The sequence below is a fragment of the Oncorhynchus mykiss genome, chromosome 29, assembly GCF_057628025.1.
Source record: "Oncorhynchus mykiss isolate SJ-2025 chromosome 29, ASM5762802v1, whole genome shotgun sequence".
Lineage (NCBI taxonomy): Eukaryota > Metazoa > Chordata > Actinopteri > Salmoniformes > Salmonidae > Oncorhynchus > Oncorhynchus mykiss.
The window spans coordinates 31387897-31402858 of record NC_143050.1 but is presented as its reverse complement, the minus strand read 5'-3'; the positions used below and the strand labels follow the sequence as shown (position 1 = coordinate 31402858).

At 43.4% G+C, this 14962-nt stretch overlaps 1 protein-coding gene across 1 annotated transcript in view; it reads left to right on the top strand.

Moving 5' to 3' along the window:
- The window catches only part of LOC110509334 (protein Niban 2), a 61842-nt gene that overhangs the window by 44097 nt on the left and 2783 nt on the right, over nucleotides 1-14962 (top strand). Inside the window, exons 7-13 of the mRNA XM_036968295.2 lie at nucleotides 8733-8837; nucleotides 9095-9257; nucleotides 13194-13381; nucleotides 13618-13773; nucleotides 14016-14135; nucleotides 14392-14499; nucleotides 14733-14844. Of these exons, the coding sequence (XP_036824190.2) occupies nucleotides 8733-8837; nucleotides 9095-9257; nucleotides 13194-13381; nucleotides 13618-13773; nucleotides 14016-14135; nucleotides 14392-14499; nucleotides 14733-14844 (952 nt within the window). The remainder of the gene's footprint in view (nucleotides 1-8732; nucleotides 8838-9094; nucleotides 9258-13193; nucleotides 13382-13617; nucleotides 13774-14015; nucleotides 14136-14391; nucleotides 14500-14732; nucleotides 14845-14962) is intronic.

Below are 14962 nucleotides of genomic sequence, written 5' to 3'. Positions count from 1 at the left end.
TCACTTCTTGGTATGGCAACTGCTCAGCATCCAACCACAAGGTGCTACAGAGGGTAGTGTGTACACCCCACCAGGCAGTGTCAGAGGAAGGCCCTAAAAATTGTGAGACTCTTTCTGCTACCGTACGGGAAGTGGTACCGGAGCACCAAGTCTGGGACCAAAAGCACCTGAACAGCCCCCCCCCCCCCCCCCCCCCCCCATTGGTGACTGCAACTTTGCTGCTGGCAACAATTTATGCTTTTTTTCCTACGTTTACTGAGTAAATCAGAGTAGATAGCCACAGCGAATTTACCAGCTACGTCTATCAACAGTTGTCACAGTGACATTCTATTGAAATGGTTACTTGCATAGTGTAGTCTTTTTTTTAAGACATGTAGCTAGCTAGGTAAACAATGAACCATAATCCCAACTCGTTACCTTACTACCCTGTATGAATCTGCAGGTAGCTAACCAACCAGGTTCAATGTTAGCTAGCTAACATTAGGTTATAACTAGCAAAGCAAATGGTTCTGAGATACGAATAATACTACACAGATCATACATGTAACGTTAGCTAGCGAGTCAGCTAGCTAACAGTACACTTTAACTTGAAATGAAAACGACTTTCTGTTAAAATTAGAAACATGTAATATCTGAAAATGTGGCTAGCTAGACTATCTTACCCGTATACATGGAATAGACGATTATCCCTGTCACGGTTGCCCTTAGTTTGAAGATGTAATCCGGAGGCCGACGCTTTCTCCATCTCCTTAGCTATCATACTCTAATTCCACTGATTTTTCAAAACTCTGTCTGTGTTTTTATGATTCTATTAAAGAATGTGAAACAATGTGTATGTTTACTGCTTTTCATTAAATATTGTATATCCTATAGGGCTACATTGTATCTAGGCCTATATCTAGTTTTCTACAATGTATTTTTGTTTTAAAGAATTTTTTTTTTTGTTCTCATTTTTACACCATCCATTAACACAAACCGGTGACAATAAAACATTTATCAACAAAAAATCTTTGCCAATTACCAAAAATTATGGGGCAAAAATAACTAGGTTAGCTAAGCCTTGCAGCGAAGCTAGTCAAGTTTCAGTAGCTAACAGGAGACAAAGGGAAGAAAAAGTGCAAAAGTTCATTATTACCCGACGCGAAAATGTTCCTTTCAGTGAAGTCAACCAACACAGAAAACGAGTGCTGTAAAACCTGTGCACGGCGGTGTAACCTTGCGACACACCTACAAACAGGAAAACCGATCATATCGAGAAGAGCTTAGAGTAGTACTCTGTGAGGAAGAGGTGAGAATGACTAGCGGGCTGGCGAGTGGCTCTTTAGTATGAGGGGATGGGGCTCACCTCATTCGCCAGTTGACCCAGCTGTCTCCGACAGACGTGTGGGATTTGGTTCTTCGAGTTTGAGGGTCTGGTGAATCCCTCATTTGAGATATTGATTGAGAACAGTGTAGAGCACCTATTGTACCTCACCCACTGTCACAGTTTGAACAGACCCCTGCTTCTCTGGGTGGGGTCTCCTTTGAAAGAGACTCTTTCAAATTCCATCTCTGTTTCTTACCCCTGCTTGGGTAGGAACAGTCCACCTACACAGGCTCAGGTGTGGCCCTGCCTGGGTGGTCTTCCTTTCAAAACGCCTGTTCTTTCTCACTAGCTCCATTTCACTCATTTGTCCTCCCAATTCTCATCAACACAGGGAAAGATGGCTTTTCAGAGCTCTCTCCCTCTTTCCTCTCTCTGTAGGCCTTGGTCTGTTTTGTGGGACTGGTAATGGTGTTTCTGCTTTGTATAAAGGTAGCAGTAGGGACCAAGGCTTTGTTTACATAGGCAGCCCAATTCTGATATTTTTTTTCAATATTTTTTTTTATCAATCAGACCGATTCTGGAAAGTATCTGAAGTGCTTGGTCAAAATAACAATTAGTGGAAAAAAATATCAGAATTGAGCTGCCTGTGTAAACGTAACCTAAGTGGTGCCATACCCTGAATCACATCACTCTGGGTGCACCTAATTCCTACGGGCCCTTGTCAAAAGTATTGCACTGTAGATGGAATGGGGTGCCATTTGGGGGGGGGACACTGTTACTCTGATGTCCTGAAGTGATCGGACTTGCCTAGTATGAGAGACTAAACTTTGAAGGGATCACAGTGTTGGGCATGAGACAGGAGGCACGCATCTGAAATGGCACCCTATTCCCTATATAGTGCACCCTATGTGGACCCTGGTCAAAAGTAGTACACTATATAGGGTGATATTTGGATGGGCACCCTAGATTTACTGTGTCAATATCATGGCCCTATTTAATAACAGCTGTCCTTCCAGGAGTAAGAGTGTTTTTCAGGCCTTTGTTGCCTACGTAGGGTTTGCCAAGAGCATTACATGTGTCCTAAAGCATGTACCTCACCAACCACACAGTAGGCTTCTATGAACATCTAGAGACGAGGGGGAAAAATTCTGCATGTCATGTACAGTGCCTTGCGAACGTATTCGGCCCCCTTGAACTTTGCGACCTTTTGCCACATTTCAGGCTTCAAACATAAAGATATAAAACTGTATTTTTTTTGTGAAGAATCAACAACAAGTGGGACACAATCATGAAGTGGAATGACATTTATTGGATATTTCAAACTTTTTTAACAAATCAAAAACTGAAAAATTGGGCGTGCAAAATTATTCAGCCCCCTTAAGTTAATACTTTGTAGCGCCACCTTTTGCTGCGATTACAGCTGTAAGTCGCTTGGGGTGTGTATCAGTTTTACACATCGAGAGACTGAAATGTTTTCCCATTCCTCCTTGCAAAACAGCTCGAGCTCAGTGAGGTTGGATGGAGAGCATTTGTGAACAGCAGTTTTCAGTTCTTTCCACAGATTCTCGATTGGATTCAGGTCTGGACTTTGACTTGGCCATTCTAACACCTGGATATGTTTATTTTTGAACCATTCCATTGTAGATGTTGCTTTATGTTTTGGATCATTGTCTTGTTGGAAGACAAATCTCCGTCCCAGTCTCAGGTGTTTTGCAGACTCCATCAGGTTTTCTTCCAGAATGGTCCTGTATTTGGCTCCATCCATCTTCCCATCAATTTTAACCATCTTCCCTGTCCCTGCTGAAGAAAAGCAGGCCCAAACCATGATGCTGCCACCACCATGTTTGACAGTGGGGATGGTGTGTTCAGCTGTGTTGCTTTTACGCCAAACATAACGTTTTGCATTGTTGCCAAAAAGTTCAATTTTGGTTTCATCTGACCAGAGCACCTTCTTCCACATGTTTGGTGTGTCTACCAGGTGGCTTGTGGCAAACTTTAAACAACACTTTTTATGGATATCTTTAAGAAATGGCTTTCTTCTTGCCACTCTTCCATAAAGCCCAGATTTGTGCAATATACGACTGATTGTTGTCCTATGGACAGAGTCTCCCACCTCAGCTGTAGATCTCTGCAGTTCATCCAGAGTGATCATGGGCCTCTTGGCTGCATCTCTGATCAGTCTTCTCCTTGTATGAGCTGAAAGTTTAGAGGGACGGCCAGGTCTTGGTAGATTTGCAGTGGTCTGATACTCCTTCCATTTCAATATTATCGCTTGCACAGTGCTCCTTGGGATGTTTAAAGCTTGGGAAATCTTTTTGTATCCAAATCCGGCTTTAAACTTCTTCACAACAGTATCTCGGACCTGCCTGGTGTGTTCCTTGTTCTTCATGATGCTCTCTGCGCTTTTGACGGACCTCTGAGACTATCACAGTGCAGGTGCATTTATACGGAGACTTGATTACACACAGGTGGATTGTATTTATCATCATTAGTCATTTAGGTCAACATTGGATCATTCAGAGATCCTTACTGAACTTCTGGAGAGAGTTTGCTGCACTGAAAGTAAAGGGGCTGAATAATTTTGCACGCCCAATTTTTCAGTTTTTGATTTGTTAAAAAAGTTTGAAATATCCAATAAATGTCGTTCCACTTCATGATTGTGTCCCACTTGTTGTTGATTCTTCACAACAAAATACAGTTTTATATCTTTATGTTTGAAGCCTGAAATGTGGCAAAAGGTCGCAAAGTTCAAGGGGGCGGAATACTTTCGCAAGGCACTGTAGCTAGCCGCTGTGTTCAGCTCCAATCTGTTGTCTGGACCGCATTGAGACGATTATTCAAGTATGTCGAAAGCAGAGTGGGCCAAGTCGAGCATATTAAATCATATTAAAACTTGAGTTATGGTTTTATATTCTGCAGCCAAAGCAAGCCAGGCCTACTACACATGTAGATGGATAAAGACTGTAAGGCTGTGTTCTATATCCTTGTTGTCCTCTTTAAGAGATGGGTTGGGTGGGGTGTGCATATTTACACATGTTAAACCACTTCCTCAGAACTATCATGTCAAACTTGTTTTCAGTTTCCCTTATGATTTCACTGGAAGTCGGACGTGTGTGTGTGTGTTATCCATAGATGTTGGTCTTCCCCATGTGAATGAACCGACTGTGTTTCGAATGATTATTAGCTGTCTGGTGACATGTTTGACTGTAGGGTTGTATTCATTAGGCTACATGGTAGTAAAACCTTTTTTTCCGTGTCCATTCCTAATGAATGAATCCCAGTTTAGTCTTATTGGAGGAGCTTTGGGAAGGTAAATGAAGAGTTATTGAGCACAGTGTGTTGTGTGCCAGACTGTGTGCATGGGCTGGGTCCTGGGTAGGGGCAGTAAGCACTTTTCCTGTCTCCCTCCGGCTAGTTTCAATCGCCCCCCAGTGTGTCTACCAACACAGGAAAAAGGGAACATAGAGCCAGTGTTTGTGCTGCAGGGCGGGGGCTGCTTGCTTGTTTTTCTTAGGGTTCGGGAAACATTTGGCCTACTCCTGTGACAAACCCGTCCCGCGTATACAGTACCAGTCAAAAGTTTTTGGACCCACCTAGTCATTCAAGGGTTTTTCTTTATTTTTACTATTTTCTACATTGTAGAATAATAGTGAAGACAACTCTGGAATCCTGTAGTAACCAAAAAAGTGTTAAACAAATCAACAACAACAAAAAATGATTAAAAATGCAAAGAGTGGGCAAAGCAGTCATCAAGGCAAAAAGGGTGGCTACTTTGAGGAATCTCAACAACAACAAAAATATTCTGATTTAACGCTTTATTTGGTTACTACATGGTTCCATATGTTTCATAGTTTAGATGTCTTCACTATTATTCTACAATGTAGAAAATAGTCTAAATAAAGAACCTGCAATGTACAAACTTGGTACTGTATGTTGGCATATAAACTATAGTTGTTTACCAGTGAAATGTATGCTGGAATATGTTTTGTATCTACCCCTATGTGATTCTGACCAAGAACTGAGAGCAACTAGACGGGTGAGGTGTACTACTAGTACTGTCTAGTAGTATCCTCTATAATTTCTTATATCAAACAAGAACATGACCCAGAAGATGACGTATACTGCCATTGTTTGTATTGTGTAACAAAGCCAGGGGTTTGTTTTCTGAAACACAATGGGGGGGGGGGACTCATTTTTCTGTGATTTTTACCCCTGAGGACTGGACCTTCATCCCTCTGCTCTGGCCGTAGCTGTGGCCCATGAGTAAACCACCATCTGGCCATATTGTGTAACGCCACACCCTACGTGGATGTGGATAATTGTGGATGTAATTCAAATGGGACAATCAGGCCCGGTATAATTTGGGCTTTAAAGACACGGTCCTGAACTTTGGCGACTAGTAAACCTCCTGCTTTGGACTGGATTTGTCAATGTGTAGTTTATACATGCATAGTGTATGAGCAGAATTAGTGTCTTACCTCAATTAGCCACGAAATCCCTAGTTTGAAAGCGACTGTTTTCCGGAAGCTGTGTGGTGCCTTTTTCCCCTGCATTTCCCCCCACGCGGGCCAGCTCCCTAGCAATTCGAGTTTCAGCCAATGAGCTTCGGTAACTGAAAGGTGGCTGGATCGAATCGCCAAGCTGACAAGGTAAAAAAAAAATCTGTCTTTCTGCCCCTGAACAAGGCAGTTGTCCTACCGGGAAACAGTGGGTTGTCATTGTAAATAAGAATTTGTTCTTAACTGACTTGCCTAGTTAAATAAAGGTTAAATAAAAAATTGGCCTTTCAAGTGAGTGACTGTGTATGATGGGTTGGATTGGAGGAGGGGTGGACTGAGGTGTGTGTTCAGTGTTTGAGTGCCTTTTCTAAAATGTTTGCTGTAAATCTAGTGAGGCAGATGCGCTGCAGGTAAAAAGCTGTGTGTGTGCCTGTAAGCACCTTTTTATAATGCAGAACCACTAATGAGCAAAGGGAAATGGAGAACTGGCCCTCTGACAAACCCAATCCCAGCAGATTTATCTGTTTGGAGTGTGTGTATTTTAATGCATGTTAGGGAGAAAATAGTCTCTCGACACTCTGGGTGAGAGATTAGGGTGTAAAATACCATGCTACTGTAAATGAATACATATATTACATGACTTAATTATTTAATGCAGAATGAATCAATTTAATGACCCATGATATTAGTTACATAGTGGTCAAACTGCATCCTGTCTCAGACACTGACCTGAAGGTTTCTTTAATAGCACTATGCACACACACATTTCTGTTATACACTGCATTTGGGAAGTATTCAGACCATTGACCTTTGCCACATTTTTACGTTACCGCCGTATTCTAAAATGGATTGTTTCTCATCTACACACAATACCCCATAATGTCAAAGCAGAAACAGGTTTTTAGAATTTTGAGCAAATGTATTAGTAATAAAAAAATTAAATATCACATTTACACAAGTATTCAGACCCTTTACTCAGTACTTTGTCGAATAATCTTTTGGCAGCGATTACAGCCTTGTCTTCGGTATGACACTACAAGCTTGGCACACCTGGATTTGGGAAGTTTGCTTTGGCACACCTGTCTTGGCTGTGTGCTTAGGGTCGTTGTCCTGTTGGAAGAATCTCTCTGTATTGCACAAACATTCCCTCCAGCATGATGCTGCCACCATGCTGCACCGTAGGGATGGTGCCAGGTTTCCTCCAGACGTGGCGCTTGGCATTCAGGCCAAAGACTTCAATCTCCCTTTCATCAGACCAGAGAATCTTGTTTCTTATGGTCAAAGTCCTTTAGGTGCCTTTTGGGGAAACTCCAAGCGGGGTGTCTTGTGCCTTTTTATTGAGGCGTGGCTTCCATCTGGCCACTCTACCATAAAGCCCTGCTTGGTGGATTGCTGCAGAGATGGTTGGCCTTCTGGAAGGTTCTCCCATCTCCACAGGGAAACTCTGGAGCTCTGTCAGAGTGACCTTCGGGTTCTAGGTCACCTCTCTGACCAAGGCCCTTCTCCCCCGATTGCTCAGTTTGGCAGGGCGGCCAGCTCCAGGAAGAGTCTTGGTGGTTCCAAACTTCTTCCATTTAAGAATGATGGAGCCCACTGTGTTCTTGGGGACCTTCAATGCTGCAGAAATGTTTTGGTACCCTTCCCCAGATCTGTGCCTTGACATAATTCTCTCTCGGTGCTCTACGGACAATTCCTTCAACGTCATGGCTTGGTTTTTGCTCTGACAGGCGCTGTCAACTGTGGGACCTTATATAGACAGGTGTGTGCCTTTCCAAATCATGTCCAATCAATTGAATTTACAGGAGAACTCCAAGTTGTGGAAACATCTCAAGGATGATCAATGGAAACCGGATGCACCTGAACTCAATTTTGCAAAGGGTCTGAATTCTTATGTACATTTTATTTTTTTATTTGTAAAATATTTGCAAACATTTCTAAAAACCCTGTTTTCACTTTGTCATTATGGGGTATTGTGTGTAGATTTTTTACATTTATTTTATGTAACTAGGCAAGTTGGTTAAGAGCAATTTCTTATTTACAATGATTGGCCCGGACGATGCTGGGCCAATTGTCCGCCGCCCTATGGGACTCCGATCAAGGCCGGTTGTGATACAGCTCGGGATCGAACCAGGGTCTGTAGTGATACCTCTAGCAGTACACTGCAGTGCCTTAGACTGCTGCGCCACTCGGGAGCCCAGATTGATGGGATTAAAAAAAAAAAAAAAACTATTTTTATAATAAGGCTAATGTAATAAAATGTAGAAAAAGTCTAGGTCTGAGTACTTTCTAAATGCACTGTAGATGTGTGGTAGTAGATTAGTGGCCAGAGGGGGCACACTTAATGTGTTGTGAAATGTATTCTAATGTTTTAAATTGTAGAACTGCCTTCATTTTGCTGGACCCCAGGAAGAGTAGCTGCTGCCTTGGCAGGAGCTAATGGGGATCCATACAAAATAGGAATATTGTGAACAGCTCCTCACTCATACATTTAGCAATTATTATGTTGTGTAAAGGTGCCACATATTACTGTGAGCCCTGGTCAAAGTAGTGCACTATATAAGGAATAGGGTGCCACTTTGGATGGAATCATGTACTGAACCTGCATACTCTTGTGCAAACACACCAGTCAACCCATTCATGTAGGTGACTCTGAAGTGGTTGCGCTCTTCAGGTTGCCAGTTAGTTGTGTGTTTGTTCCCGTTCTGTTTGAAATGCCACAAAGATTAAGACTGACACAACACCTTGTCATTTTCTCTGTTGTGGAAACACCGAACTCAAACAACAAAGCCTCTCAAGTCTCATATGCTTTTACTAGGTGCCAAGTCCTGCCAGCCACTAGTTACTTCTCTTGGTTACTCATACAGGCACATCCTATACACACACTTTAAAGATTGTGTAAGTGATTAATGCAGTGTGTGTGTGTTTAGATCCTAGCCAACTTAGTGATGGAGACCCTCTACCCAGAGCTGAGGAATCTGATTGGTCCTCGTCTGAAGGGGAAGATACAACAGAGACAGAGGAACTGGATGCTGGTGAGTCGTTCTACCTACGTGCTGCACTCTGTTCTTTCCCAGGCCCCAGAGGTTTCCCTGAGCACACTGTTTTTCCTGTTCAGGTCACATAGTCTGGAAAACTCCTGGCCCAACATTCCTGATCAAATGGCACCCTATTCCCTACATAGTGCACTACTTTTGACCAGCCTACACGTGCATTATGTGCCCTGGTCAAAGGTTGTGGAATAGGGTGGCATCTGGGACAACCCTTTCTCTCTCTCCCTGTCCCTCTCCAGATCTCTGAGGCAGTGTATAAGCAGGTGTTGTCTCAGACCCAGGCCCAATACGAGGCTCTCGTCCAGGCCTGTGAGGTAGAGACGCCCCGTCTAGACGCCGCTCTACGCACAGACATGGACCAGATTATCACCTCCAAGGAACACGTCAGCGGCAAGATCCGTGGTGAGAGGCGCGTCCTGGCGAGCACACATGCACACGCTTTAAAAAAAATGTTAAAAATATCCTGACACCCTCTCACCTCGTGTTGTGACACAGCAGCACCCACAGGAAACACTCCTTACACTTTTCACACACACAGGCTGTGATGCAGTGTGTCGACTTAATCACAGTGCGTTAGTTGTCTCAACGATGGCACTTTTTCAGTCCAAGCGTCTAGTGGATAGTCAAGGGAATTACCTAAGTGTTTACGCTGTAAAATTAGCAATGCTGTAATGCTCCTCAACAAAGGGGCCATTGTTAGCAACGGTTTGTCATTTCTAGTGTTTGTGGTTTGTTGAGTGCAGTTAGATCAGTCATTGAATGTGTCCCCAATGGCACCTATTCCCTACATAGTGCACTACTTTTGACAATCCCTATCTCTTAGTCAAAAGTAGTGTGCACTATGTAGGGAATAAAGTGCCATTTGGGATAGAAGGGTCTTATCCCGCACTCCTTATCCCTTACACTCATCTCTCGCCCCGCTCTCTCATCCCTCTCGCCCCGCTCTCTCATCCCTCTCGCCCCTCTCTCTCATCCCTCTCGCCCCTCTCTCATCTCTCTGCCTTCCTGCTCTAACATTTTCTCTTATGTTTTGTTTCCCATGGAGACAATGTTGAAGGACTGCATTCCTTGGATGACACTGGAGGCCAGGGCTCACATGTCCTGTGTTTATTAGTGTGTGTATGAAATATTTGTGTCCATTACTGTTTTTATTAGGCTTTGTATTTAGTTACACTACAGTAACTGGTCACATATAGCATACAGTCTCTTCAGAAAGTATTCATGCCCCTTGACTTATTCCATATTTTGTTAGACAGAATTCAAAATGGATTAAGTAGATTGGTTTTCTCACCCATCTACATATAGTACCCCATAATGACAAAGTATAAACATGTTTTTAGAACATGGTGCACATATATTGAAAATGAAATAGACTTGTCTCATTTACATAAGTATTCACCAGAGTCAATACTTTGTAGAAGCATCTTTGGCAGCAATTACAGCTGAGTCTTTCTGGTTAAGTCTCTAAGGGCTTTCCACACCTGGATTGTGCAACATTTGCCCATTATTATTTTCAATATTCTTCAAGATCTACCAAATTGGTTGTTGATCATTGCTAGAAAACCATTTTCAGGTCTTGCTGTAGATTTAAGTCAAAACTGTAACTTGGCCACTCAGGAACATTCACTGTCTTCTTGGTAAGCAACTCCACTGTAGATTTGGCCTTGTGTTTTAGGTTATTGTCCTGTTGAAAGCTGAATTCACCTCCCAGTGTCTGGTGGAAAGCAGATTTAACCAGGTTCCTGCTTAGCTCAATTCCGTTTTCTATTTTTATCCTGAAAAACTCCCAAGCATACCCATTTCATGCTGACCTCACCGATCACGTCGCAAAATGAATGTACACATGTTATTCAATCATTGCACCCACGTCTGCGTAGCCAGGCACTAAAACAGAACTTGGTTCTATTTGTGACACGTGACGCGCTGCAAATCCTGCCTCTCCCATCTCCTCATTGATTTTTAGGAGCAAATATCCACGTGGGAGATTAAAAGATGAACTGAGGTCCACACTCCAGTCCAGTTGGTGGTGGTAATGCACCTTAAAGTTGGTTGCCAACCTCCATATAAGTCAGAAGAAGCCTGAAGGAGGGGAGATTACTAGAAACAAACTTTTATCTGTGGATTAATTGTCGGAGTAGAGGACTTTGTGAATTTCAGGTAAAATAACAAACCAATGTTTATATCCCAGGACAAGCTAGCTAGCTAAATTGCCTTAAATGTTTCATGCTTTTCGACCTTTCCCCAAATGAATATAGTCGGTTCAGAATTTGTTTTGAAATTTCAACCTGCGTGTCCTGATTGCGTCTGCTGTGTATGGACAAAATCAATATGCGCGCGATGGCGCACAAGCGAGAGCAGTCTGGTCAGCATGTTAGGCTTGGGCGGAATCCAGATTGCCATACTGAACACAAGGGGCGCTGTTATCAAACCCTATGAATAATGTAGTAACCAAAAAAGTGTTAAACAAATCAAAATATATTTTAGATTCTTCAAAGGAGCCAGCCTTTGCCTTGATGACAGTTTTGCACACTTGGCATTCTCTCAACCAGCTTCATGAGGTAGTCACCTGGAATGCATTTCAATTAACAGGTGTGCCTTGTTAAAAGTTAATTTGTGTAATTTCTACAATGTAAAAAATTAAGAATGAGTAGGTGTTCTAGAACTTTAGACCGGTAGTGTATATACTGAACAAAAAATATAAATGTGGCGATTTACAGTTCATATAAGGAAATCAGGCAATAGAAATACATTAATTTGGCCCTAATCTATGGATTTCTCATGACAGGGCAGGGGTGCAGCCATGGGTGGGCCATGGCATAGGCTAGTTTTCCACCAAAAAAGGGCTTTATTACCAACTTAAATACCCCTCAGCTGGCACATGGCACATGCTGCGCAACAGTGAGCGACTCACAAGGCTCCGGTCTCTTATCGTTGTGTGCTTGTAAACAAACGCCACGTGACATGGGACTACATACAGTAAGCTTGATAATAATTTGACAGGTGAAATTAAGAATGCAATTTTCTTTATTTCCAAAGATATTGCACAAGTTGACTGCAGGTATTTACTTAAGGTATCTCCAAATATTCAAAAGTATTAAACTTCAAAGAATGCATGTCTTGGAATATATTTTCTGCACAGGCTTCCTTTTCATTCTGTCATTTAGGTTAGTATTGTGGAGTAACTACTATGTTAATCCATACTCAGGTTTCTAAAGCCATTCAACTTTGTAACTGGTTTAAATTCACCAACTGAGTTAGGAAGGACGCCTGTACCTTTGTAGTGACTGGATGTATTGATACACCATCCAAAGTGTATTTAATAACTTCACCATGCTCAAAGGCATATTCGATGTCTGCTTTTTTTTTTTTTTTTTACCCATCTACCAATAGGTGCCTTTTCTTTGCGAGGCATTGGAAAATCTCCCTGGTCTTTGCGGTTAAATCTGTTTGAAATTCACTGCTTGACTGAGGGACCTTACAGAAAATTGTATGTGTGGGGTACAAAGATGAGGTAGTCATTCACAGATCATGTTAAACACTTTTTTTGTGCCTGCTGTCTCGACCTCTGAGTGCTTGGCTCTGAAAAGCCAACTGACATTTACTCCTGAGGTGCTGACCTGTTGCACCCTCTATAACCACTGTAATTATTATTTGACCCTGATGGTCATCTATGAACATTTGAACATCAATCTGGCGTTAATGGCCATGTTCTCTTATCTCCACCCCTCAGAGCCTGGTTCCTCTAGGTTTCTTCCTAGGTTCTGGCCTTTCTAGGGAGTTTTTCCTAGCCACTTTGCTTCTACATCTGCAAAACTCTTTGGGGTTTTAGGCTGGGTTTGTGTATAATCACTTTGTGACATATGCTGATGTAAAAAAAAATAGTTTTATAAATGCATGTGATTGACTGATGTAGTTCTTACCAGAGGTGTGGCAATGCTTACCTACGTTTGGCATAGCAGTCTGTCTGTTCCACCTTCACTTTGTCATGGTTGTCTCCTGTGCCAGAACAGTTGATCGGCGATCTGATTACAATACTCGCATGTTTTGTGTGGAAATGACTGACAACTGTTCATGACTTTGTTAGTTGGACATTTAGGCCTACAGAAGCAGCCAGGTTAGTAGTACTTTATATCATGGCTGCATCATTTCTCCATTTCAGTCACAGGTTTGACGGCAAATGATATTTTGGTTCCTTTTCTCCAGACTTTTCAGCCGGATGTCTCTGGGTAATTAATGCTTGGTATTACTGTGGTCTTGAAGTGTGGGTGTTTACTGTCTACTGACCATGGGGACTAACCGTACTCCTTATTGTCTCCTCCACCCCCCCACCTTCCGTAGCTCTGGTGTTGCCCAGGGCAGAGCAGCTCCTTCGGCGCAGCGTCCAGCCCTACGTCAGCTCCATCCTGGAAGCCTTGATGGAGCCCACCAGCAGAGGCTTCTCCGAGGTCCGAGACGTCTTCTTCAGAGAGCTGGTGGAGGTCAGCAAGAACACACTCAACGGAGGGGGCAAGGACAAACTGGGGGAGGTGAGTGGACCACCGGAGGACTTGAAGACACAAGTTGGAGTTCACGCCTACTGTCCTTGGTGACCTCTGTGACTGTTCTATAAAATGTACTGAGGATCTGTTGAAGTGCTCGGTGTTGTCATGTCCTCAACTCATCTCGGTCTGTCTCTTTCCCCCCTCCTCTCTCTGCCCTCCCTCTCTCCCTTTTTCTCGCTCTCCCTACTCTCTCTCACCTTTCTCCCCCTCCCCTCTCTCAGCACATGGAGAAGATCTCTATGCTGGCGTTCCACCCGGTGAAGATGCAGAGCTGCTATGAGAAGGTGGAGCAGCTGAGTCTGGAAGGGCTGCAGCAGAGGTTTGATGTGTCCAGCCCCTCCGTGTTCGTCCAGAGGGCTCAGATCCTCATGAGAGAGGTGAGATCTTAACCCACAAATCCCACTACCTGGTGGGTATGAAGCTGCCACATGAGACTACCAACACTGTAGTTATTGTTCTTACTGCACTTTGTGACGGATTGTAGCGGTACCATCTGGTGGTGAGAGAGGGTATTTCATTGAACAACATAGGAACTCCACCGAATGAGCTACGTGAGATCGTTGACGATCTGTCTTTTCCCCCAGTGTATCACTAATGTCCTCTCTCCTCTGTGTAAAAGCAAATGGACAACGCTGTGTACACGTTCGAACAGCTGCTGCACCAGAGTCTGGAGGAAAAGGACCAGAGAGGAGAGAACCTGTGTAAGACCATCCAATGCTGCCAGGACAGAGTTCTGAAGGTTAGTTAGACTGGGGGGGGGATAAGGATGAAGGTGAATGACTGATTTGATTGAAGGATAAAGAATAGATTGGCCATTAATACGGTTGGAAAGGTTTTCCCAAAATTCTGGTTGGAGGATTCCAGATTTCCTGCTTATTCCCTCCTGATTCCGGGAAAAATCCAATCGGTAGACCAGAAACCCTGGGAATTTTTGGCAAGCCATCAAAAAGAGTCTTAATGTCTTCTGTCTGCGTCCCTCTGTCTGTCCCTGTCAGAAATATGACTATGACAGTAGCACGGTGCGTAAGAAGTTCTTCAGAGAGGCCCTGCTACAGATCATCATCCCCTACATGCTGAAGCAGCTGGCTCCCTCATGCCATCCGGTGAGGCTCACTGGTTTTAAGTCTCTTTTTCCAGCTATCCTAGTCTCCTAAGACACAGATACCCCTCACACTCTAGCCACCCCTTTACTCTATGGTTCTGTCTCATATGGAACCCTGTAAAATATTTAGGCTCTGGTCAAAAGTAGTGCACTATATAAGGGACTGGGGTGCCACTTGGGACGTTACCTATGTCTAGTGCATTAGTCTGTAACAACATCTCTCCTCCCTCTCAGGACCTCCCTCCCTTCCAGGAGCTGATCTTTGAGGACTTCTCCCGGTTCATCCTGGTGGAGAACATGTTTGAGGAGGTGGTGCTGCAGTCTGTCACCAAGGACATCATGATGGGTGAGTGGTGGACACTGGACACGCATTGGAGACACTGGCCCGGCATAGGCTAGACCATTTGTAAAGCATCTCCGGGTAGGACTGCTAGTCTAGGATATATATATATATTTTTTTTTAG